The following is a 27,329-nucleotide window of genomic DNA, read 5'->3' on the forward strand; positions in this document are numbered from 1 at the left end:
TCAAGTGGGTGTGGCCATGTTCAAATAAAACTATATCTACAGGAGCGCCTGGGTGGCTCGGTCAGTTAAGCATCTGCCTTTGGCTCAGGTCATGATCCCAGGGTCCTGGGATAGAGCCCCATGTAGGGCTCCCTGCTCAGTGGGGAGTCTGCTTCTCCTCCCTCTGCCTCTCTCTGCCACTTGTGCACTCACTCTCTCTGTCTCTCTCTCAAATAAATAAAATGTTTTTAAAAAAAAAACCATATCTACAAAAACAGGCAGTTGGATTCAGCTCAAAAGCTTTGTTCCCATCACTTTGAAAATTTGACTGAACAACGTCCATGAGACTCATGGGGAATAATAAAATTACAGATTCAGCTGGGAAACCTCTTAGAGTAACTGAGTCTCTGACCATGAGACTTGCATAGATTTCTTGTCTCAGCTCTGACACTTTGAGATCCTATGATTTTATATGTGTGCTTTGTGGCCCATTCTGGTCTGAGTTATATCTGAGCACCCAATAAATCCTGCCTGGCAACGACATTTGAGATGGAGAGCCCCATTGCTCAAATTTCTCTTTTCATTTGTGAAAGTGAATGGCTCAGGTAATGAGTATTCAGACCTTAAGTAAAAGCCAAAGCTCTTATTTTTACTCAAGGATCCAAAATGGACAGTGGAGTTGCTATAAAAGTTTACTGCAGTCATGTTAATAGCCCCAGGAAATAGAAACAGGGACATTCGGTCATCACATGTAATTCATAAAATCTGAGGCTTATCTCAAGTCACTGTGCACACTTAAATAAGATACATGATACTGGGAAATTTTACAGACCAGAATTCTTCTCAGAACTTGATAAGACAGGGTGCCAGGAACGGGACAGCAGGGAGCCAGTAAAATTCAGAGAAGTACATAGAGGAATAATCAAATCTGGGTCTCAGAGCCCAAAACCTGGCCACAAGATGGTAGCTATAGTCAAGATTCCACACCACTGCTGTTCTATGGCCTGGGTTATATCTGGGCCCTGCACCGAAATGCTTTTTCTCTGCTATCAATTACACACACACTGGATCCCTATAGCCTCCTCTAAGCCTTCCTGGCAGGTCCCTAGTTGTTTCCTGTGTGGACTTGGATCTCACAAGGCCACCCTTCTTCTCTTCTTGCCCATCACAAATTATCCATGCCTTTACATACACACAACAAGATTGATTAATTTTTGTGTGCAATGTAAATAAATACCTATTTTACTTTGTTAATTTATAATTATTTTCTTTTCTCAATGAACTTTGAACTCATGTGTTATCTTAATGTGAGTTCCTAGGAGTTACATTCACCATCAGTGTAATTATTTTAATGATTTCATGCTCTATGACTCATGGTGAACCTGAAGTCAGCCAAACTTATAAAGACAAAGTCTTACGTGTCAACCCTTCCCTGCCCCTGCCCTCTGCTTAAATGTCCCTCCTTCAGATCCTTCATACACCAGTGTGCAGTTGATGCTCTCTCCTCACAGTCCTCTCAAATCCTACTCATGGAAACTTGTTCATATTGTAAGGTTATTTAACTGGCTATCTTATTTTTTCCCATGGTCTTGAATTTTAACTGACTCTGTACCAAAGGAATGAAAGATTTAGAAGTCAGGGGCCACATAATGCCAAAGGTTTTGAGTCAATAACAGGGACCATGCTGTTCATCCTAGTTCTGCTACTGTTTAACCCCACAGAGTCCCTTCCCTTCCTGGGACCTCAGTTTCTCCAGCTATAAAATGAGAGCGTAGGGCGCCTGGGTGGCTCAGTTGGTTAGGCGACTGCCTTCGGCTCAGGTCATGATCCTGGAGTCCCGGGATTGAGTCCCGAATCGGGCTCCCTGCTCGGCAGGGAGTCTGCTTCTCCCTCTGACCCTCCTCCCTCTCATGCTCCCTGTATCTCATTCTCTCTGTCTCAAATAAATAAATAAAATCTTTAAAAAAAAATGAGAGCGTAGAATATAGGACTAGATGATCTATCCCATTCCATCATGCTATGTCTTCATCCCATCCAAACATAGAGCAGAACTGTGAGAAGAACACAGACTTTGGTACTAGAGAGTTGGGTTCCAACTGGGTTCCAATGCCTGATTTTGTTGTGTGATTTAGGACAAATTACCTAATTTCTTTGAGACTCAGTTATTTCATCCATGAAGTGGAAAATAAAATAGAAATCCTTACCATGCAGTACTCATGTGAACTGGAGATGAAAAAAGTAAAGCCCCTTCTGGAATCTAAGCAAAGAGACTGGCATTAAATAAAAGGCAGCTATCATCCTTCTTACACAATATTCAAGAGATTTCTGCCTCTGGGAAGCAGGTAGGGCAGGTAGGATGGTGGGCAAGGCCTCCAGCAAGGAACCCAGAAATTATACAGAGAGGGAGCAGCCTATACCAAGTACTTTTCAAAAGCAAAATTCAGAAAAAGCTGACTGCTGGGGGATGGGCTCCATCAGGACTTGAGCTGAGCGAGACTGCCCCTCAGCTATCTGGGGGCTCCCAGGTCAAGGGAGGTTTAATCAGTAACCTGAACAATAGGTGATGTGAGTGCAAGGCAGGAAGAGAGGTTGGGCATTTAGTTTATTTATATGACTACCTCACACTAGCTCCAAGGGCAAAGAGTACCCTTTCCATGGTAACTACAGTCAACAGACTTATACCCGCTTGAACTGTGGACTTGGAGAAGGTTTGATTCCAAAAAGGGAAATCCCAGTAGCCTCCTCTACATGCTTATTAGACAGGTGCCACCTCACAAGCTGAACCAAGGAGCAGTTCCCTTGCCAACCCCCACCTAGCTCCAGAATGACCTCCTCTCCCTCCCTGCTTACATTCCTTTTTCTCTTCTTACATCTGCTCTTCTCTCCCTCAGGAAGCCTGATTTCTCCACCCTTACCAGCATTTCCCAGTCTAGTCTCTGCACATTGATATCTAATGCCATAGCATTGAAAAGCCCAGGGTCTTCATCTTATAACTAAAAACTAACCCTGAAGGAGGGGAGGAGAAAGTGAAGGTGGTGAAATCATCATATTGGTGGCAAAACACAAAAGCACCAGTCAAGGACAGTAGCAGTTTGAGTCGGGAAGCTGGGCAGGGAGGGAGCAGTGCTCTGGGAATCAGTCCCAACTCCAAAACAAAGTTCTATCAGCCCTATAGGCAAGAGCGTGTTTACATTGAGTTGTATAAAAATGTGCAAGACCATTCAATGAGTAAACAATAGTCTCTTCAACAAATGGTGCTGAAAGAACTGGATAAACACATGTAAAAGAGTGAAGTTGAACCCCTGCCTCACATCATATACAAAAATTAACTCGAAATGGATCAAAGAACTAAATGTAAGAGCTAAAAGTATAAAACTCTTCAGAGAAAATATAGGGGTCAATCTTCATGATCTTGGATTTGGCAATGGATTCCTAGAAATGACAGCAAAAGCATAAGCAACAGAAATAAAAGTAGATAAATGGACTTCATCAAGATTTAAAACTTTTGTGCCTCAAAGGACATTATCAAGAAAATGAAAAAGAAAACCTACAGAATGAGGGGGAAATATTTGCAAATCCTTTATCTGATAAGGGTCTAGTACCCAGAACATACAAAGAATTCTTTCAACTTAACAACAAAAAAAGACAAACCCAATTAAAAAAAAAAAGCAAAGTATGCACAGGTAGGCCAGGACTAGGGCTGGGAGGTAATGGTACAAAAGAGAAAAATAATTATGGTAAGCTGAAGATATAGATATTTCCTTTAAAGAAAGTATAGTCAAATACAATGTGTAGACTTCATTTAGATTCTGATTCAAAGAAATCAACTATAAGGAGACATTTTTTTATATAATCAGGAAAATCTGGATATGGACCAGGTATTAAACCACCTAAATTAGGAAATTCCTATAGATTTTGCTGTGTGATAATAGCACAATGGTTATGTTTTTTAAAAGTTGAAGATGTATTCTGAAGAAGTCACAGCGAAATGACATAATGTCTGGTATTTGACTTAAAATACTGCTGGGAAAAAAAGTAGAAGAAATAGATGAACAAGAATGACAAAATGATAATCATTATTAAAGCTGAGTGAAAAATATTAGGTCCACAAGTGTTCATTATACTATTCTATCTCTGGGTATACATGTTTGAAATTTTCCAAAATAAAAAAATGCAAATGTTATTTAATATTGTTGTTGTCTTGGCTTTAAGTGATCAGTAAAATAAAAGCACTAGCAGCTGGTTTTTCAGCACACTACCTAGCTAGAGCAGAAGGCTCATTTCAGATCCAACCTGACTCAAATTTTATCCAGGACAGATCTTTTGCAAGATGCTGAGATTGATCCAATCTTACCTTTGGTGCTGGATAGAGAAGGACAAGAAAACAGAGGAAAACTGATCATACTCAATGAGAAAACTGATAGAGCAGTGAGCACTTTGTAACTCCCTATGTCTCAGAAAATGTCACTTTTCTCTCAACCCTTGGATTTGGCAATGGATTCTTAGAAATGACACAAAAAAGCATGAGCAACATCAGAAAAAAAAAAAACAGATTAAAAAATAATAACAGACAAGAAGCCTTGTGCAATGAAAATGACATTGAAGTGGAGCCAGAAGTTTGGGTTCTACTCCTGATTCAGGATCCTGAGCAAGTATTTTCAATTCCCAGTTTTCATTTCCCTATCCATAAAAGAAAAGGGAGAATTTCTGAGGTCCCTTCAAGAGTTGTCACTGACTGCCCATGTTTAAGTGTATTAGAAACATCACCTGGAGCCAGATTCTGATCCCTTCAGGCACAAAGGCTCACAGCTAACTCTAAGGTTGGAACCGGCCCTTAGATATTGCTAATTCCCTTTCAGTCTTCTATTAAGAACAGTTTTCACTGAAACTCCTCGAACCTGTTTATGTTTTTAACCTTCCACATGGTAGAGGGTAAGGAGTTCCATGTGTTGACTCCTTGATGCATGAAATAGGACTTTACCCTAAGGAGCAAGAAAACCTAAGGTACCAAGTTAATAGAAACAAATACTGCTGCCCCTTGGTGGGCCAATATGTGCTGAGGAGCAGGAGTGGGCAGGTAGACATTGGTCAGTAGACAGCTAATGCCAGTCCCCAGGGCAGTGGACTCACCGAGATCTTGGTTAAAATGTAGAGTAACAGGGACAGAATAGAGAGGTAGATCTGGATCCGCTTGCCTCCAAATCGTTTCCTCAGGTACTCTGGCATTGTCACCACCTGCATGGGATGTAAGAGAGGTCACTGCCAGCCAAAGTGACCAGAAGACTCAGAGCAAGCAGAGCAGTGGCATCCACCATGGCATCAGAAGTATGATCAAAGGTTAACTGTCATGAGTCAGAGAAGTCTTTAAGGTAGCCAGATGGCCCCCATTCTTCAATCCCATCTCAATCCCATATGCCCTACTACTGCAAGTTTAGGGCATTATCCCAGGACATTGAAGGTGCTCAATAGACACTTTTTTTAAATGAACACATGAATACATAACCAAGAAAGCAGATTTTTGCCCTGAAAGAGGAGGTGATAGATATGCATTCCTATACAGAGTGCCTACTGTGAACAAGACATTATACCAATGATAGCATCCGTTCAGTGCACCAAATTGGCCAGGCTGGGTGTGTGCTTCACCTTGCCAAGGATTGTAGCTGCAGACCTGTTCTCCCAGGTACTTTCTGCAAATTCTGACTGTACTTCTGTCTCATTTTCTCAACCCTGAGCCTACTGTCTTCTGGGATCACACATGTCACCAATAGTCCATGAGCCTCCAGAAGATGTAGAGACTGCCCTGTGTTTTTTCTGTATTGCTTTCAGCTCCTAATGTAGGTATTCATTATATCTCACTAAACAGGTGCCACCAAAGCTGTCTTATGTAAAATGTCAGAGAGATTTAGTCAAGAGACTGAGCATGCATTCGATAGTTGAGTACCAGCTGCAAGAACTACTGACATTTGTAAATGAAGGGGAAATACAGTTCTTTTTCTCATGCTGCTTCCCTTCCAGGAGCAGAGGCACACAGCTATATACCATGAAAATGCATGGCAGTGCCTTTCAAGTGCACACCCAATGTGAGGGGACATGATGCTTAAGAGGGCTCTGAATAGAATGAGGTTGTTTAGAGGGCTTCTTAGACAGTCAAGTCATGGCTGAGTGGATCTGTTGAATGCCTCTAAAAGTAGTCAAAATTTTATAACCTGGAAAAGAAAACCAAGGCACAGGTGTTCTCTGCCATTTATGCTATAAAGTCTCCTCTGCCCTTCAGGAGGATAGAGCTCATATTATATATGTGTGTGTATTATATATATATATATATATATATAATATATGTATATATATATGATATGTGTATCATATATAATATGTGTATTATATATTATATATATGTGTCTATATATAGTGTATATATATATGTGTATATATATAGCACAAAATAGAATAACAGAGCAAATACTTACCCCAGCCTTAATGTAAATGGGAACAAAAACCCAGCCCAAGGCAACCACCCAAATCAGGGCCTGAAACAAACAAAAAAAATAGGTAGAGTCAAACCAGGAGGAACCTTAGCCCATTCTGCTGCCTGCCCTCAAATACTACAGGAAAATCACCAAGCATTTTCTCTTGGGGCTCTGGGGACAACTCCCTAAGTGGCCATCAGAAACTCAAAGAGGGCTTTGCTGCCTGATTGGCCCACAGGAATGGTAGTTGGGCAATAGTGTAGGGGACCCCAGGGGGCTGCCCGCTGACATCATAGCTCCTTTTGCCTCTTCTCTGGTTTACAAGGAGTAAAATAACTTAGAGAACTTTTAAATAATAATAATAATGATAATGGAAATCTGGTGGTAAGAATTTCCAAACCTCCAATATGGTCAAAAGGGTACAGAAGGATTTGGATTTTTAAGAGAAGGAAAAAACACTATTGCCATCAGATCAGTGGTTTTCTCATGCTACTCTGTGGAAGGGGAGCAGGACCATGGAACTCCTGAAGCTGTGCCCCTCCTCCAACTGCCTCAGAGAGTGGCCCTGGTTGGTTCCCTAACACTTAGAACATCTCTAAGCATAGATTGAACTGGCTGACTGCTAAACCTCCTTCCAGCTCCAGGACACAGTGTCTCTGATGTTACTCACATTCCATTCAAAGCCTCCAATGGCAATGCCTGCAGCAGCTCCTGTCCCCGCCAGCCCCACAAAGTGGCCACTTCCAATGTTACTGGCAAAGAGAGATGCTCCAATCTGGAAACACAAAGAGAAAGTCTGGTAAGGACTCTATGTTCCACCAGGACACTCAGAGGTAGACCAAACAGGGAAGAGGCATGTCACCCACAAGAGGGACAAGAAAGAGCAGAGGCAGCCTGGGAACTTGACTGAATGTCTGTAGGGATCACTGATTCACAAGGTGGATATGGAGTCTTACATAATAGTGAAGATGAAAAGGAGAAGACTGGGGAAGAGGCAGTGTGTATCCCCAAAGCAGATCATCTTTGGGTCCTTTCTCAGCCCAATGGCCAATAACAAAGAAGACATGGGAAACTCCACAGCCCACCAAGCCTTCCTTATAAGTCTTCCAAAAGGCTGTCCGCTCAGAAGCAGGCCCTGTGCCATTCATCTCTGTGTCCTCCAACACTCCTGACAAAGGACTGGCTCTCAGTAAATGTTGACCAATACTGGCTCCCAGTAAATGTGGACAGTTTTGATAAAAGGAATCATTTAAAGGAAGTCTCTGGGCCTTAGTCCTCTCACTTATCAGAGAAGGCAGGGGTTAGAGTCTATAATTTACAGATGATTCCTAGCTATTAAATTCTATGATCCCCACTGGATGTTATATAAGACTGATGAACTGACCTCTGCCTCTGAAACCAATAATACATTATATGTTAGTTGAATTTAAATAAAAAATTTTTAAAAATCCCCCAAGTAACATGAGATGCTACTAATAATAACTCTCTAAATCAATATAGTATTTTTATTTTTTATTTTTTACAAAGGTTTACTAGACTCCATGGACACATACACTGCATTTTTCAAGGATATACATATATCTAAATACATAGGTTAGAAGACAGATTGGAAGGATATATATTTAAAACCCAAGATTGGAAGCCTGGAAGGAAAAAGGAGAATGAGACTGTGAATGGGAGATGAAGGAGAAAACATCAAGTAAAACAAGAGAGGGATCTTGCACTAACCAATCATGAGATACTGTGCCATCAACTCAACTGTATCTGAAGTCCAAGAGAACTCTAGAAATTTCTAGAGTCCTTCTGTACCCAGGAGGAGAAGCATAGCACCATTTGATAAGTACCAAACTAGTATAATTATCCCCACTCTTGCTGAGCAATGGGGGAAGCCTGGTAGTTACTTGTCTAATATCCCTAAGATGGAACAAATCTGGAACAAAACACAGAACGCTATTTCCCAAAAGACAGATTACTCCAAGAAACTGTCCTAACTATATCAGCCCCTATCCCCAATATAAGGCAATGGATGCTTAGTACCAAATAGTTAAGTAAGAGAAGGAGTTCCCTGAAGGCCAGGCCAGAAGGTGTCTGGAATGATAAGATAATGGTATAAAATTGCATTCATTAATTCACTCAATGAATATTAATTTAGTATCGACTCAATGTATCAAGCACTCTTCTAGACCCTGGAGATTCCACTGTGAATAGCACAGACAAAATCCCTACTCTTCAGAAGCTTATATTCTTTTTTTTTTTTTTTAAGATTTTATTTATTTATTTGAGAGAGAGAGAATGAGAGAGAACACATGAGAGGGGATAGGGTCAGAGGACGAAGCAGACTCCCTGCCGAGCAGGGAGCCCGATGCGGGACTCGATCCAGGGACTCCAGGATCATGACCTGAGCCGAAGGCAGTCGCTTAACCAACTGAGCCGCCCAGGCGCCCCAGAAGCTTATATTCTAAGCATGGAGGACATTAGGAGAAGGAAGGGAAAAATTGGGGGGGAGGGGAATTGGAGGGAGAGATGAACCATGAGAGACTATGGACTCTGAGAAACAAACAGGGTTTTAGAGGGGAGAGGGGAGGGGGGATTGGTTAGCCTGGTGATGGGTATTAAGGAGGGCACGTACTGCATGGAGCACTGGGTGTTATACGAAAACAATGGATCGTGGATCACCACATCAAAAACCAATGATGTATTGTATGGTGACTAACATAACATAATAAAATTAAAAAAAAAAAAAAGGGTCTGCCTTCAGCTCAGGTCATGATCTCAGGGTCCTGGGATCAAGTCCTGCATCGGGCTCTGTGCTCAGCAGGGAGTCTGCTTCTCCCTCTGTGCCCCACCCCCACTCGTGCTCTCTTTCTCTCAAATAAAAATAAAAACTTAAAAAAAAAAAAGCTTATATTCTAAAAGAGGAAACATAAATAAATTTTTTAAAAAGAAAGATCAGAGGGGCGCCTGGGTGGCTCAGTTGGTTGAGCGACTGCCTTCGGCTCAGGTCATGATCCTGGAGTCCCTGGATCGAGTCCCGCATCGGGCTCCCTGCTCGGCAGGGAGCCTGCTTCTGCCTCTGACCCTCCCCCCTCTCATGTGCTCTCTTTCTCTCATTCTCTCTGTCTCAAATAAATAAAATTTAAAAAAAAAAAAAAAAGAAAGATCAGAGAATGACGAGTAGAGAGGATGTGATAGAATAACTAGTTTCAACTGGAGTCAGGAGATCCCTCTGTGTAGATGACCTCTAAGTTAAGATTGAAGTGATAAAAGAAGTCCACTATGTCAAAATCAGAAAGAAAGTAGTCATAGTTGAGAAGCAAAAAGGCCAGAGTGGCTGGAGTGTGGTAGGCAAGGAGGAGGGTGTTGTGAGATGAGGCTGGGAAGCTGGGCAGGCATACATCATATAGGTCCTAGCAGGCAAGGATAGGAAGTTTGGATTTTATTCTAAGTGTGGGAAGCCACTGGAGGGGTTTTTTTTTTTTTGGTGGGTGGGGAGGCAGAGGGAGAGAGAGAATCTTAAGCAGGCTCCACGCCCAGCACATGAGCCCGACACAGGGTTCAATCTCACAACCCTGATATCATGACCTAAGCCAAAATCAAGAGTCAGATGTTCAACCAGCTGAGCCACCCCGGCACCCCACCACTACAGTGTTTAGTCAGGGGAGGGACAGGACTTAATTTGCTTTTAAAGATTGTTCTCAAGCACATGGCGAATGTAGTGCTTGGGGCAAGGGGGAAAACAGAGAAACTGTATAGGAAGTTAATGCTGTATCTACATTAGAGGACAGTGGCTTGGTCTCTGGTAGTAACAGTCAAGACAAAGGCAACTGTAGAGATTGAAGAGTATTTTAGAAATAAAGTTGACAGGAGTCCTAAATCTAGGAATTACCCTTGATGGATCAGATGTGGGAAATAAGGGAGAGAGTAATCAAAAGTAACTCCTAGATTCAGGACTTGAGTAGGTGGGTGCCATTTATTAAGAGGAAAATGGATCCATAGATGAGTGGATAAAGAAGATATGGTAAATATATACAATGGAATATTACTCAGCCATAAAAAAAGAATGAAAACTTGTCATTTGCAACAACTTGAATGGACCTAGAGAGTATAATGCCAAGTAAAATAAGTCAGTCAGAGAAAGACAAATATCATATGATGTCATTCACATGTGGAATTTAAGAAAAAACAAAACAAACAGAAAAAAGAGACAAAAAAATCACTCTTAAATAGAGAGAACAAATTGTTGATTGCCAGAAGGGAGGTTTCAGGGGATGGGTGAAATAGATAAAAAGGATTAAGTGTACACTTATCTTGATGAGCACTGAGAGTTGTATAGAATTGTTGAATCATTATATTGTATACCTAAAATTAATATAACGCTGTATTTAATTATACTTGAAATTTAAAAAAGAAGAAGGGGAAATTGGGAGGAAAGGAGGCTGTTCAGAGACATTCACCTCTTTCTCCTCAAAACTTGGTGGGGCTAACAGTCCACTTTTAGTCTGAATTCCCTTCTGCATGCAGTCTGCCTGTCCTGGCCTATTACCTTTGCATTTATCATCTCTCACTTGATAAATTATTAAGCCTAATGTTGTACTATTAAGGGCATAATTACCAGTAATGATTAACTACCTTAGATTAACCTTAAGTTCAAGAAGTCTTCTCCAACATCCCCCGCAAAGGGAAGCACTGGACTTTAAGCAGTTGCAGGCTTTCCTGAGGTACTCCCTCATCATCTGATGGAATGGGGATCAGGAGAGCTTTGGGGTTACCACATGTCCTGCCCAGATTCAGTTAATTTCTGTCATGATCACTACTATTCTACCAGTCACTTGCCCTGGCCTCATTCTGGACTTCCTCCCTTCATCCCATGGCCTTAACTCAATCATTTACCAAAACCCTGACTCTGCCTTCACAATGTTAAAGGCATCTAGCACTTCTTATACTGCCCTTGTATAGGCTGTAATTATCTCTCAGCAGGCTTCTGGATGATCTCCAGTCTCCCCCTACCCACATGGCCAGTTCCACAAAGCACAACTCTGATCAAGCCATATTCAAAGACCCTCCACAACCCCCAAATGGGCCTGCCAAGCAGTCTTCCTGGAAGTTCCAGGTTTAAAGATGTAGTCCTCGGGGTGCCTGGTTGGTTAAGCATTTGCCTTTGGCTCAGGTCATAATCCCTGGGTCCTGGGATTGAGCCCTGCGTCTGGCTCCCTGCTCAGTGGTGAGCCTGCTTCTCTCCCCGCCCCCCACTCATGTTCTCTCTCTTTCTCACTATCTCTCTCTCTCTTAAATAAATAAATAAAATCTTTTAAAAATCTACCAAAAAAAAAAAAAAGATGTAGTCCTAGGAATTCAACAAGATTTCAAGTTAAAATCCCCTCCAGTGAGAAGTATGAAATTAAAAAATTAGAGTTTGAATACTTTCTTGACCTCTTACTATCTGGGTGATCATAATATCTGTGAGCTTCAATTTCTCTCATGACAGGGTTATTCAGGAGTCAAATGAGATTATGAATCAGTAATGACTGACATTTAGCCAGCCCTCAATCAGAGTCCTTACTCTCCTCCAAGAGGACAAAGACAATTCACAAGACCTACGATGGACAATGTTATAGACTGAATTGTGTTCCCCCAAAATTTATGTGTTGTAGTCCTAACCTTCTAATGTGACTTTATTTGGAGATAGGGTAATTAAGGTTAAATTAAGTCATAAGGGTGGGGCCCTAATCTGATAGGACTGGTTCTTATAAAAAGAGGAAGAGACACCATCTCTCTCTCTCCCCCCTCTCCGCCTCCCCCTCTCTCCCTCTCTCCTTCTCCCCCTCTCTCTCCCTTTCTCCTTCTCCCCCTCTCTCTCCCTCTCCCTCCTTCTCTCTCCCTCTCTCCCCTCTCGCTCTCCCTCCCCCCTTCCCCTGTCCCCCCCCATTCTCTACTCAGAAAAGAGGATACACAGACAGAAGGTAGTCATCTACAAGCCAGAAAAAGAGGTCTCACCAGAAACCAACCCTGACAGCACCTTGATCTTGAGCTTCCAACCTCCAGAAATGTGGAAAAATAAATTTCTCTTGTTTAAGCCTCCAAGTCTATGGTATTTTGCAGCCCAAGCAGACTAGTAACAGACACCACTGCTTTATCATTTCCACTCCCCCGCCAGGTTTTCAACTCTGCCCTTCCTCCCACTAAAGCTCATTAACAATGCTTTCATCACTCTGATTTCCCAAACACTCTGTCCACTCCTCACCCACATTCATGCCCATTTGGGAATCACGTCCCATCCAGGGAGTGACCCGGTGACATGAATAATCATGGCCTTCTCTATAATTTCCTCCCACCATCCCTATGAGTTCAGGATTTTAGACTTCATCTAAAATTCCCCCAGCTTGACCTTCCTTCTGACTAACTTCTTTCCAAGCCTTCCTCATCCCCTGATGGGATTCAGGAAGCTATTACAAGTATTTAGATGGCTTTGCTGTAATTGTGCAAGTTGAGCTGGGTCTGACCACACCCAACAGGTTTGATAGCATGGTAATTGGGGAAATAACATAATGTGACATCAAAAATGGCAAAAAGACTATGTTTCCCTTTGAATTTTGGGAAATTCATAATCACATTTTACTGCCTAAACCTACTACCCTAGAAAGATGGCAGGAGAGGAAATATATGGAGAAATTATAGAATCATAAGTCTTCCAGAGTTGTATGGACCCACAGATGTCACAGCTTGAATCCCCTCTGCAACAACCCCCTAAGTGATGGTCAGTTTCTGGATGCACACCTCTACTGACTGAGAGCTCCCCACTTTACAATGCAGCTGAAACCATAGAGCAATTCTAGTGGTTAAAAAGTTCTTCTTTACCTTGAGCTGAAATCTACCCATCTGGCTACTTCTGCCTTCTGGAGTGATACAGAACACGTCAAATCTCTCTTCCACAAGCTAGCTCTTCCAATGTCTAAGGAAAGGGGTTGTGCCTACCCTCAAATCTTCTCTGGGCTAAGCTTCCTCTTTTCATGTGTCTAATCCTCACTGGCCATGGACTTGAATCTCATCAGAAATTACAGGCCTTCAAGGCTGTCTGCAACCCAGCCCCCTCCTCCTTCTCCATCCCCAGCGGCCTCTCCATACTGTTTTGTATCCCTTACACTCCGCTAAATTACACTGAGTCAGTTTCCTAGATATGCTCTGGGCTTTCCTACCTTCTGTTTTTATTTATGCCATTTTCCTCTGCTTGAATCTCCTCTCCATCAAACTCTGATGTCCCCAAAACACTGACCCAGTCTTCAAAAGGAATCCTAGTTCCATCTCTCCACTGACACCATTCAGAGCTGATCTCTTCCTCCTCCAATCTCTTACTCCCACTCCTCGTCTGTTACACTCTCCTGGGGCATGACACTGTTTCTGCACAAGTGTTGCCCCCCACATATCTTCTAGTCCTCAAAGAGCATTTCTGCTTCTGTCTAGCATAGAACCTTTCTTGCACATGACAAGCATGCCATAAAAGTCTGCTGAGTGAGTGAGTGGGTTGGTGTATCAATTCCTAGGATGCTGGCGATCAAGTGCCTTAGAGTTGTATTTATTCCCACTGGCTGCTTAGAGTTGGGACTCTTCATAGGGATGTGTCAAGGATGGCTCTCTCCTGAGCAAGAGGCAATAAACTTGGCCTGCTAGGCCCAGATGGTGCCCAGCAGAACAATGGGGCATGCTAGGACTATGCACTACTCTGAGATGTTAATGTGGTGACCTGTAAGATCAGTGTTAGTAACAACAAGACCTCAGGTGGAATCTGACCTTCTGGGTTAGTCCATCAAACAGGCAAGTAAATAGGTTCTCCCATATATTTCTGACCTAAATGTAATTCCAGAAAGTAGTTTGTTGGTACATATCAAAATCTCATCTCCTTCCACCATATGATCCTACTTTTAGTACTCTACCTTAAGCAAATTATCAGAAATACAAAGATTTATATATAAGAATTTCATTAGTATGTTCATTGCCATGTCATTTACAATACAGGAAAGTTTGGAAACAACATAAATGTCCAACAATAGGAAGACAACTGGATAAATTAAGGTACATACCTGTGGTGGAGTATTATACAGCCATTAAAATCATTGAAGAATTTGTTATGATGGGAAGATGAAAGTGATAAAATGTCAAATAAAAAATAACATACAAGGTTTTATAGAGAGAGATAGTGATAGAGATAGGGACATATCTCCAAGTTTAACAGTGGTTATCTATGAAAGAGAAAATAATGAATGTGTTTTTGTACCTTTTTTGTACTTTTCCAATCTTTTCACAATGAGTTTGTGTAATTTTATAAGCAGAACACAATTCTTTAAAACCTTTAACAATAAAGGGAAATCATTCCAGAACTGTCTCAGATTCACTTGCAGAGCCTGAGAACAAAGCATGCAGGAAAGTTATGTCTTTGTTGGGGGCAATATAAGAAAAGACATGAAAATGTCATTGAATGCTACCTAAAAATTATGTTCTGTGTGACAGGAAAAAGAAAATAGGAAATATATGGGACAGCCTATTTACTTGCCAACATCCAGTCATCTGATGTTAGAGCTGGAATTACCTTGGAAATAATTAGGGTCAAGCTTGTTATTTTCAAATGAAAACAAAATTATAGCCCAGAGGAAGAAAGTGATTCAAGTTTACACATTAATGTTATCTTTACTTCCACACCTTTAAGAAAGTAAAATAGTATGACACTCCAAACTCTAACCCAAGAGTCAAGAATTGCTTAAGGCAATGGACGACATCTGTGTGTGTCTTCCTTTTTCACCATCAGAGGCAGCTAATGGATTTACAAAAAGTATCAATAATCATGCTTGAAAGCATAATTAAGTGGTATGGACCCCACTCTCTTCCCTTCCTTCTAAGCACACTGGGAGACTTTGAATCTTATTCTAATCTTGGCTCTGTCAAAACAAATTATATGACCATGAGCCAGTCACTTCCTGGTCTTGAGCCTCAGTTTCCTCCACTATAAAATGAGGATAAGAATCCTTAGCTTACCTCACAACAGGGTTCTCAGGCTTAAATGAGGTGACAAATATGAGACACCATTAAGAAAGTTTTGCCCCTAGGGGCACCTGGATGGCTCAGTAGTTAAGCGTCTGCCTTTGGCTCAGGTCATGATCCCAGGGTCCTGGGATCGAGCCACATTGGGCTCACTGCTTGGCGGCAAGCCTGCTTCTCCCTCTCCCACTCCCCTTGCTTGTGTTCCCTCTCTCGCTGTGTCTCTCTCTGTCAAATAAATAAAAATCTCTTTAAAAAAAAAAGAAAGAAAAAAAAGAAAAGTTTTGCCCCTGTATGAGGAAAGTGGCAGGCGAGGACAAAAAAAGAAAAGAAAGATAAGGGGGCATGTGATGTGATGAGCACTGGGTGTTATACACAACTAATGAATCACTGAACATTACATCAAAAATTAATGATGTATTATATGTTGGCTAATTGAAATTAAATTTAAAAAAAAGAAAAAGTTCTGTTCCACAAAGGCATGCAATTCTGAAGAAATACTGATAATGCTTTTGTACAGCCCATGTTTTTATGGAGTGCCCCGAATTTCCTGAAAGAAACAGAATGGTCGTTTTCTCTTAGAGGGAGCAAGATCTTCACAGCTCAAATGGAAAATATACTCAGTTAATTTCAGGAAACTGTTTTCTTTGTTAATGGACCATATAATACCCAGAATGTCCAGAGCTCTAGAGATGGCTTTTTGCTCCCAACTTCTATCTTCCCTTTAAGGAATGATACAAAAATATCCCAGAGCCTCCTCTCCACCCTTTCTCTGGGCTGTGCTAGATGCTTGCCTTGAGATACCATCAGACAATGGTTCTCAAACTGTAGCATGCATCAGAATCTACAGAATTTTTTTTTAAGATTTTATTTATTTATTTGACAGAGAGAGAGACAGCAAGAGAGGGAACACAAGCAGGGAGAGTGGGAGAGGGAGAAGCAGGCTTCCCGCTGAGCAGGGAGCCCAATATGGGACTTGATTCCAGGACCCTGGGATCATGACCTGAGCCGAAGGCAGACGCTTAACGACTAAGCCACCCAGGCACCCCCAGAATCTAAAGTAAAAATACAGAACACCCAGTTATATCTGAATTTCAGATAAACAAATTCAGTTTTAATAATATTATGTTCAAATATTGCATAAGACATTACACTAAGAAAGTATTCATTGTTTCTCTGAAATTCAGATTTAATTAGCCATCCTATATTTTTATTTGCTAAATCTGGCAACTCTAATCACAATCACCTGGAAATTTTGTTAAACCACAGATGGTTGAATCCCATCCTTTCAACTTTCTGATTCAGTGGGTCTGGGTTGAAGCTGGAAATTTTGCCTTTCTAACTAGAGCCCAGGTCTTGCCGATGCTGCTGGTGTGGGTACCACAGTTTGAGAGGTCTGTCCTGGGAGAGTAAGAAAGGGAGAGGGATGACTAACTTTTACAGTGCCTCCTCTAGGCCAAGTGTGGGGCCAGGCACCCCATTCACTTTAACTTACATCATACTCACTACAGTCTGTGAGATAAGGATTATTCTCATCTTCATTTTACAGGTGAGAAGACTGAAGACCAGAACAGTGATTTGCCCAACATCCCACAGCCAAACATGACCAACACCCAAGGGACAGAAGGGGAGGCCATAGCACCACTCACTTTTTTCCTTCTTCCCTAGACATTCCCTTCTGAGCATCCCTGAAGGGGCACACTCAGGTCAGACTCCCCTACCCATCTCACTGTAAATTTAAGAATAGCATGTGTATATCTCCATCATGCTTTTATTTCAGATTCTACCCTCATCCTCTGGGGAACTGGTCTTTAATCTGAATTAGTATTTGATTCCATTAAAGATATCTTTTCACAGGAGAGATTTGGAAAGATTTAACCTTTGACTCTTGCCATCTCTTAAGGATCACAATTCCTGGACTGGGATAGAAAAGAAGGTGGGGTTCATATATTCAGACCATTTTATTTCTGAGATTCTGGTAAATATTTAGACACACACCTTGCTCCAGAGCCATCATAATCTCTGTTTACTTTATGTCAGCTTATGTCCTTCATGAACAATGGTAGCCATTCACTCATTATCTTCACAAATCTCTCTCCTTGCCCTAAGAACCAAAAGAGCAGGAAATCAGGAAACCACTGCCAAGGCTGGGATTTTCCCATGGGTTGTTGGCACAAAAGGCAGGGGAGGTCTTCTATTGACATTTATAGGTAAAGGAGGCTAGAGACCAACCCTCTCACCAATTCAGATGGACTCATCCTTGGGATCATCAACAACTTGGGGTCCCTCACTCAAAGTGCCTGATTGATATGCATTGTCTCCCCTACACTGGCCTCCTTTCAGTTCCTCAACTATCCCAAGATCCTTTCCACCTCAGGCTTTTGACCATTCTGTTCCTTCTGCTTGGAAGAATGGCTGTCTCCTGATCCTTCATGTCTCAGCCTAAATGCTCAGTCCTCAGAAAGGCCTTTCCTGATCCTCTTACATAGGTTGAGAAAGACCCCTTTCCTTCCCTCTCACCCTTGACTCAAATACACTTCCTTCTTAATACTTACCACTATTTGTAATTTTGGATATATTTTGTAAGACTGTGTCACACACACACTAATATATGCCAGCACCTAACACAGAATGTGGCACATAGTAGGTAATCAACATGTAAATATAGAATGAAATAATAGCAATGCATAAATGGATAAATGAATTCACAGTTTAAGAAGGAAGATCTGGAGATGAGATACAATAATAATGATGATGGGGGTCACTGTCTGGCTCAGTCCATAGAGTATACTACTCTTGACCTCAGGGTCATGAGTTTTAGCCCCACATTGGGTGTAGAGATTACTTTAAAAAATGATGATGATGATGATGATGATATTAAGAATAGCCATCTTGGGTAGTACTAATTGTGTAGTGTTATAAAAGATTTATGTATTTTAATTAACTGAATCCTCAAAACAACTCCATAAGATAGGTGTTATGTTCTCTATTTTTCAGTTGAGGAAACAAGCACAGAGAGGTTAAGTAACTCACCCAAGGCTACAAAGCTAGGAATGGGGGAACTGGGGTTCAAAACAAAGCAGCCTGGCTCCAGGGCCCATGGTCTTAGTCCCAACTCTAAATCACCTCCTTAATATAAAATTTACCTAAAGAGAAACATATAGCTCTAGGTGACCTAAAATGTGCCATGCCAATGGTAGAAAGGGAAAGCCCAGATACATTTCTAACATGAATAATCCAAAGTCTTCATCTTAACCGATAGTTTCAGCACTCTTCTGACTTCAAACAACTGGAAATGTTGATTATAATTTACTTTTTCCTTTCTCTGTCTGGGAGAGTGCTAATGTGTTAGAAAATGCTGGGAAGGTATCCAGAGAGAAAGGAGAAACCAGGAGTTTATGCACCAACTAGATGACAGGAAATTGGCTACACACCCATCAACTGATGCCTAAGAACACAAAGAATACATGGGTGGGGGGGGTGAGTGGCTGTGCATTAATCAGAGAAACTCCTCAGAGGAGATTAAGTCATGAAGAGTGACAGGGAAAGGGCCCCACCAAAAAGAGAGAGAGGGGAAGAAGGACAGAAAGAGAAGGTGAGGGAAGGAAGAGAAGAAAGGGGAAGGATGAGGTGGTGGTAGAGGAAGAGGAAAAGGAGAAGAGAGAAAACAGGCTGTTCAAGAGCAAGGTAGCAACTGTCACATTCAGCAAAAAACCCTCATCACAAAAGAGATACATATCTATGGGACCTGCCAACCAAGTTTTGCAAAACCTTGACTCAACTTGAGAAAAACCAAATGTCTGAGATAGTAAGGGAGCATACTCATACCAGACTTTTCCAAGGGGTCCAATGAGGGCTGAAATTTGCTTTTCCAATTTTACTACCAAGAGCCTTAAAAAAACAAAATCTGAAGAAAAAAAATGTTCTCTGTACACAGAAACAGAAATGTGGAGCACTGCTGGAGGAAGACTTTGACTTGGACCCAGAACCCTCCTAACCTCCTAAATTCTTACCACTGCCTACACTCTGTGGCCATTGCTCCAGAGAGCAAAATGCAGGCTAAGGTCTTAGGTGACATCAACAAGGGGATCCAGCATGAGTGTCTAAGGACATGTCCCTCTCCTCCCTCTTATTTCTTTAATTCAGCACATATTTCTCAAATGCCCACTAGATGCAAGGTCCTGGACTAGGTATTAGAAGAAGAAAAAAAAGATTAAGAAAAACATAGCCTCAGCTCTGGGGTAAACAAAATTACACATAGCTTAATACAAATAGAAAACAATCAGAGCAGGAAGAAAGGGTCAACTGGACTTACTGGTCACTTCTACCCAGGCTTATGAAGGTCAAGTACCTGTCTGTCTTCAGTCTCACATCTTCCTGAAATTTGCTCCCTTGATGAGAGCTCTTCTGCCTCTCCTGTGTCCACTCGCCTAGTTCATGCTCTTTCTCTCTCATTCATGAGTTACCACCTATATCTTAGGCCTGCCAGACTCTTCCAAGACCCACTCCAGTATCATCCTAAGTAAATAAACTTTAATTTGATCATTAGGATATAAAGACTTAAATATTAAATCAGATATATTTTACTCAAGAAAGTTTAGTAAGTATAAAAAGTTGTCTTCTTTCCTCAGGGAAAATTTTCATCAGGGTCTCTGTTCAACCCTAAAGGAAAGAATTTCTTGGTTTTCAGATAAACCTTTAGACTATACCAATTGATCTCATAAACTTCCATCCCAAAGGGTAGGAAGAAAGGGACCTGAATAACCAGAAAAAGAGAAAGAGTCCTAGCTCTGTAATTATCTTATATGAACTTGGGCAACCCATTGGGTTAATCTTCATTCTTGCTGGATCACTCAGATATGACAGTCTTAAAAAGTTTTCAGTTGAAAAAAGAAAAACAAAAGCTAAAGCTGAGAGTTTACTGTGCATATGTCCTCACAACAATCTCAAGTAAGTACTGTTATCCCCATTGTAGAGATAACAAATGCAAGACACAGAGATGCTTAGTAATTCAAACAGGGTCACACAACCATTAAAGGGCAGAGGTTGGATTTGAACCCCACCAGCCTGACTCCAGATTCTAGGCCTGAACAAGGGGTCAACAAACTAAGTCCTATAGACCAAATCTGGCCCTCTGCCTCTTTTTATAAATAAAGTTTTACTGGAACACAGTCATGCCCATCCATTTATGCATTGTCCATGGCTAATTTCATGCTACAAAAACAGAGTTGAATAGTTGTGACAGAGATCATATAGCCTACAAAGCCAAAATATTTACTATCAGGCCCATTATAGAGAACATTTGTCAACCCTCGCCCTACATCACTGTGATATACTCCTCTCTGATGATTCTCTAATAATAAAAGAAGGAAATAATTGTGGCTATTGAGAGGCATTCAATTTTCAAAATCCTCTTTGGCAATAGACTGGCTAGCATGCCCACACCCATTCTTGTTTCCTCCTCTGTGGTGTGGACTCTTAAACATTTAGTACTGAAAGAGACTTTGAGATCCTCAATCTGACTGTCCCCCATTACAGAGGAGACTCTGAGACTCAGAGAAGTTAATGATTTGCCTGATGTCACAAAGCTGGGACAAGCCAAGTCCTTTCATTCGTTGTGAGGTTCCCATGCCCCCTGGAATGCTTATTTCTGTATTGAAGGAGGTTGTTGAAGGGTTTATTCAACCCCATTATAACCCACTGCTCCCTTGGAGCTGACTTGGGTAAGTATAACCAAACCCTCCTCCGAAACAAGAATTCTCCATTGGGCTGTGTATCTGAGGCCCAGCCTCTCTGAGTAATTTCTGCTACCACTATACAAGGAGTGGGGAATTTCCCCTTCAATGCTCACATTCCTGCTTCCCCATCTCCCACATCCCCAAATAACCATTACAACATAGCACACAGGCAGCTGTTTGTTAAAGCTGTCAACCACAGAAGGGAATCCTGGGCCACCAACCAGCCCAAAGTTACAAAAGGTATAGCTTCATGGTTTCATATTACTCAGTTGGCTTGGCTTGCTCATGTGTGACTCAGGTTTCTAGAGGGATTCCTGCCTGGCCTCCTGTGTAAGCTGTCTTTTCTTGTAACCCAGCCCTGGAGTCCTTGCTCTTCTTCTTCAATTGTCCCTCACTTCTATTCCCAGGCCAAGGCACAAATGATTTCTCTCTCTCAGCCTTATTAACTTTTTAGGAAGAGGGTCTTTTTCCAGAGCTCCTAAATCTTCACCTGTTACAGGTCATAACTGCTCCTTTCAGCCTCCTAAGCCCCCAGGAATGCCCCCAACTGACCTCTCTGTTCAATCTCCTTTCAGACTTTGCAAGATACAATTTCCTCCTACTTTTTTGTGGGTGACTACCCAAGACCCCCTGGCCTCTGGTGTATTAATCCAAGGTCCTCCCTTCCTAAAATAACCTAAGAACTCTTTTCCCAAAGTTTCTCTGGTTGCTCACTCCTGCTACATACAGCACAAAGCAACATGGCTAACAGCAGATGGAGGGGACAAAGTGTCCCAGTAGAGGGTTTCTGACAGAGATGTGAGCTCCAGAAAGCCTGTTAGCACTGTGATGTTCTTCTTGGGCTTGCAATTTTGAGAACTGATGTTACAGTTCTGAACTTCCAGACCTGACAGACAGAATTGAATTGACTTTGAATTTTAATACAAAGAGAAATCTAGATGCATAGGTTTAATATAGTTTGAATTCTTTTTCAATTTTAGAGGGAAAGTACTTAGATTCGCATCTTCTCCTTTAACTCCTTCTTTCAAGCATGTATTGCAATAGTACTTTAAAACCATTTTAAATTTTAGAATAAAAATTATTATTCCTCTAAATTAACAGACTTTAAATTTTTTTTAAAGATTTTATTTATTTATTTGAGAGAGACACAGCGAGAGAGGGAACACAAGCAGGGGGAGTGGAAGAGGGAGAAGCAGGCTTCCCACTGAGCAGGGAGCCCGATGCGGGGCTCTATCCCAGGACCCTGGGACCATGACCCGAGCGAAAGGCAGACGCTTAACGACTGAGCCACCCAGGCGCCCTAACAGTCTTTAAATTTTATAAATTAGCAGAGCCTTGTTCTCAAATTCTTAGCAGATTCCCCTTATATAAAATAAATAAAAGTCAGTTTGCTGGGAAGGAGGAGGAGGGCAGCCTTTGAGATATTTCTGCAGTGAACATATCTTCAAACACACTATTTTAGAATATAACCATACTTTATTGAATCTAAGACACCAACTACTGTTAAGACATACCATGTAGCACCAAGAAAGAAAAAGCATTGCCACTTAATCTGTGGCATGCCACTGATTGATTATAATACACAAGCCAATCTCAGAGATGTTAAAATGCGGTCATTGTGTAGCTTGGATTGATGATTTATAGTAGTATAAATAAATATAAATATAAATCATGTTCATTTATTCTCATGGTCGATCTGAAAGTTAAATTTAAGTGAAGCAGCAACACTAGTTTCACATACATGCTAGTTCTCATTTATTGGGCACTAAGTGCTCTGCCCCAGACAAATGCCAACTGGAAGGTTGCCTTTGCACTCCTGACCTTCCTTCCATTTCTTAATATTCTCATTTACTGAGTACTTGCCAAGTGCTGAGTGGAGTACATGGGTTATCTCATTTAATCCTGATGAGAACACTCCAGGATAGGCACTATTCTCCTACTTTATAGAGGTAGAAATTGAAGCTCAGGGAAGTTCAGTGACTTGGCCAAAGTCATACAACTAGTAAATGTAGCAGATCAGATATGATGACTTCAAAGCTCATGCTTGTTCTACTATAGAATTTTTTAGAATTAAAGCATTCTCAAAGTTGAGAGGGACTTAGAAGTCATTGCTCCTCCAACCAAGAATCCCTCTGTCCAGCATCCCTAACAGATGATGTTTTCAGTGTATCTGACCAGATAGCTAAGAGTCTACCCAAACCAGTAATTATCAAAGCATCCGGGAAGCTTTTTTAAAATGCAAATTCCTGGGCCTCTCTTCCAAGGTTTTTTTTTTTTTTTATTTAATAGGTCTGAAGTGAGGCCTAGATATCTGTATCTTTGGAAAGCACACCCAGATAATTCTGATACATGGGCAAGTTTGTAAACCATTAATGTAATCTCACAAAGCCTTAGATGGAAACCACTGTTGGAAGAAGAAGTTGAATTTCAGCCTCATCAAGGAAGTAGTGACTTCTGTACAAAAGAAGAATGATGCCACAGTTCTCTGTTGGTTAGAATAATCTAACACTGAAACATGAGTAACAAACTATAGAAATGATCCCTGAAAGTATAGTCTTTAACACTGAAACATGAGTAAGGAAAACACCCACAGGAAACCCCACTTGAACCATTGAACCCTACATGCTTTGGGTAAGGCTAATTCCTTTCACCAACCAAATCTCCGCCAGACCCACTCCTGGGTGCTATCAGGAAGAAAGACATCATTGCTAGTTAAGATGTGATGTGTTCCCAGGCCAAGCCCAAAATGCATTATTTCCTAAGGATGGTTCTGCCCCATTCTCAGCCCCTCCCACTCTCATTGGCTTTTCCATGACCAGGGATTAGAAGCTGATGTCTTACTCCTAATAAATCAGCCCTAGAAATTTTATATAAAGAGATATGAGAGTTTCCTGTCACAGTGGGGGGAGGGAAGAAAAAGGAGGCCCGGATGCAAACTGAGGGCAGCTGAGTACTTGGCAGGTATACTGCAGGGAGCCTTGAAGCATTAGATGGGGTGGGGGTGCACTGCTTTCAAAATAACTAAAGTAAACTTCCTATCCAACTCTCTAATTCAGCAAATCTCAAGTCCGCTAGGATTTCATCCAGCATTGGCTCTGAAATCTGTACAGCACACTGCCCAATAGAACTTTCTATGATGATAGAAACATTCTAGATCTGTACAGTTTAATCTGGCAGACATATCCACATGTCACTATTAAGCACTTGGAATATGGCTAGGATGACTGAGGAAAGAAATTTTTTATTTTATTTAATTTTAATTTCAATTTAAATAGCCCATGTGATTAGTGGCTACCATACTGGACAGTGCAGTTCTAGAGGGACTACCCTAGCCTTGTCTTGGACTTTGTGATCAGAGCTTCCTATTCAACACCAGCTTTTAGGAAAGCACCAAAGTACAAAGATTGAGAAGATAAAATATGTCAGGGGGGAGCACCATGAGGGAACCATGATATAAATCAGCATCTGCCCAGTATTCTTAGCCACCTTAGGGATAAGGCAGAAATGACTTCAGGGATAACCCAAGCAAACTGTAAAGATTCCAGTTATTAAAGTCCATCCCAAAACAGCTGATCAAAGGCCAACTGCAGGGTGTCGTGTGATTTCCTTGCAACTCCTCTCAAGCTCTGCATATGACAGTGACAATTTTTACTTTCTTCTCTTCCTCCAATCAACTCACACTCACTTTCTTCTAATTGTTTCTATGCTTCATTACCCACCCTCTTTCACCAGCCAGTCTTGCTTATATCTTAAGTCCAAGGAATTGCACAACTTGGCCAATCTGGTCAACCAGTCATTTTGGTGAGAACTCTGAGTTGAGATGGTCACTGGACTGAACTGATAAGCCAGCCAGAGCTCTGTGCTGATAGGATGGAAGGGGCTTCCCAGTTTCTATTCCATGCATGCACATGTCCTTTGACTGAGATAGTTCTGCCCATGTACAAGTATCAAGAAAAATACCTCTCAAATATACAAAATACAAAATCCTCCAAGAGATGAAGAAAAGTGTAGGAACAGTAGGGGGCTCCTCCTCCATCTGTTCTATGAGTACTTATTGAGGTTCCCTTGTGTATCAGGCATTTCATTAGGCTCCCAAGGTGGGACAGACAAAGTCTCTCTATCATGGGACTCTTAAGGTAGTAAAAGAACTATTTATTGAGTTTCCACCCCATAAGAGGTATCCATTTCTCATAACACTCCTGGAAGGTAAATATTACCATCCCCATTTTATATGTACAAAAGTGGTAGCTCAGATGTGCCCTAGATCACCTAGTCTGTGTGCTCTTTTTGCTTCTCCACACTGTCCACCTTGTACAGTCTCTTCCACCATGTATACCATGAAAGATTCCAAGCACTATTTATTTAAAGGCTATTCCTTTACCACAAGAGATTAAGGGTACCCAGGAGACCTGGTGAGCAGAAGACCCATTATCAGAGATTTAAGGCAGGAAGGTAGACTCAGTGCCTCCCAAAGCCAAGAAGAAAAGGGCCTCCTATGGAGAATATTGTAGTTAAGCAAGTAGTTTTTCAGAGAAAACTTACCGGCCACCATACCATACTTCGTCCTGCCAGGAAGAAGCCTCCAACAGTCCCACGATTACTGGAAAACATAGCCTGAGAAGGAAAGGTCAAAAATGTAATAGTAAACTAGAACAGAGCAACTTTGCCAGCCAAAAGGACACACCTCTCCCACCCCACCCCCATATACTTGCACTTTCTTTTACCCACTTCACGTGCCGAAACACATCCACTTTCTTTACACCCTTGAAGCTCCTCTATACTTAGATGAAGGAAGCAGGGACCTACATTTGACAGACAAGAAGACTGGAGCTCAGAAGGTTTAAAGAGCTTGCCCTGGTGCTAGCTCTGCAATGAGTTCACAGTATGGCTTCAAGCAAGTCACTCCACCTGGACCTGTTTGTCTGTCTGTTAAATAAGGGGAAATGGAACTTTTTATGCTTTTTTTACAAGCATACTCAAGATGCCTAATGAAATATCATTCTTTTTAAAAACACCATACCGTATGTGAATTATATATCTCAATAATGTTATCAAAACAAAAAAAAAAAGAAAAATGTTTTAGGAATGCATGGTGTTCATACTAAATACATTAAAGATGGAACATTCAAACTCAATTCAAAACTTTCCTCTCCAGGATGTAGGTAGGAGCTTGCTGGAAACATTACTTTTCAACGTACTGTGAGTACTAATGATGATTATTACGAATACAGAGGAAGGAGGGGATTCCTTCTGACTGGGGTGTCAGGAAAGGCACAGAAGGAGCAGCACTTCAGCAAGTCTTGAAGATAGAGTGGGATTGATTAGAGAAAAGAAGGAAAGGACATTTCAGACTGTGGGAACAGCATGAGCAATAACCCAGAGGTAGAACTGCAGCAGTGTGGGGAGGAAGGGAACAGTAAACAGTATTACCTGGTGAACCTGGCTGAGGCATATGAATGAGGAGAGGGGTGAGAAGTGAGGGCAGACCGCAGACCCTCAAATGCCAAGCTAAAAATTATAGGCTTTATTCCATAGGCAGTGGGGAGCCACTGAAGGTTTATGAGGAGAAGAATGACATGCATTTTCAATAAATGACCACCAGCACCCTTGGAATGTTGCCTCTCAACCTTCAGCTTATTCCTGGTCCAGCTCAGGCCCAGGCCTAGTCCTCCAGCTCAAAATTGGGACAGTGTCTCTGCCTGTGGCCTCCTTCCCCCTCCCTCTTTCTTTTTTTTTTTTAATTTAAATTCAATTAGCCAAGGTTTAGAGTACAGCCCTCCCTCTTTCTATGTCAATGGCCTTCCCTTAGCTGATCACTTGCTAATCTCCCTGAAAATATTAATGGCCTATAATGACTTAAGCCTTGTCAAAGGTGTTTGCATTTTCACACATGACCCCTGAGGCCAAAGAGCATCACTGGTCCAAAGGAATTAATCTCAGATGGTTACATTTCAGACACTTCGACTCACCATTTATTCAGCATGTCTACAACAGATAGCGTGTTGCTGAGTGCTCAGACTCCAAAGATGGACTGGACTCAGTCCTTTAGGAAGCAGGGTCATTCACACATCCAACAATCCACATAGATTTTTTGTTGTTGTTGTTTGTTGTTTTTTTA

At 41.5% G+C, this 27,329-nt stretch overlaps 1 protein-coding gene and 1 pseudogene across 1 annotated transcript in view; both read right to left on the minus strand.

Annotated features, from left to right (window-relative positions):
• The window catches only part of SLC5A1 (solute carrier family 5 member 1), a 73,494-nt gene that overhangs the window by 42,264 nt on the left and 3,901 nt on the right, over positions 1-27,329 (minus strand). The window contains exons 2-5 of the mRNA XM_006747689.3: positions 25,754-25,825; positions 7,117-7,221; positions 6,447-6,506; positions 5,110-5,214 (exon numbers count right to left, since the gene is read on the minus strand). Of these exons, the coding sequence (XP_006747752.1) occupies positions 5,110-5,214; positions 6,447-6,506; positions 7,117-7,221; positions 25,754-25,825 (342 nt within the window). The remainder of the gene's footprint in view (positions 1-5,109; positions 5,215-6,446; positions 6,507-7,116; positions 7,222-25,753; positions 25,826-27,329) is intronic.
• LOC115937145 (small nucleolar RNA U3) lies at positions 23,665-23,769 on the minus strand (annotated as a pseudogene).

The sequence above is a fragment of the Leptonychotes weddellii genome, chromosome 13 (genome assembly GCF_054177405.1).
Source record: "Leptonychotes weddellii isolate Sample4059 chromosome 13, ASM5417740v2, whole genome shotgun sequence".
NCBI lineage: Eukaryota > Metazoa > Chordata > Mammalia > Carnivora > Phocidae > Leptonychotes > Leptonychotes weddellii.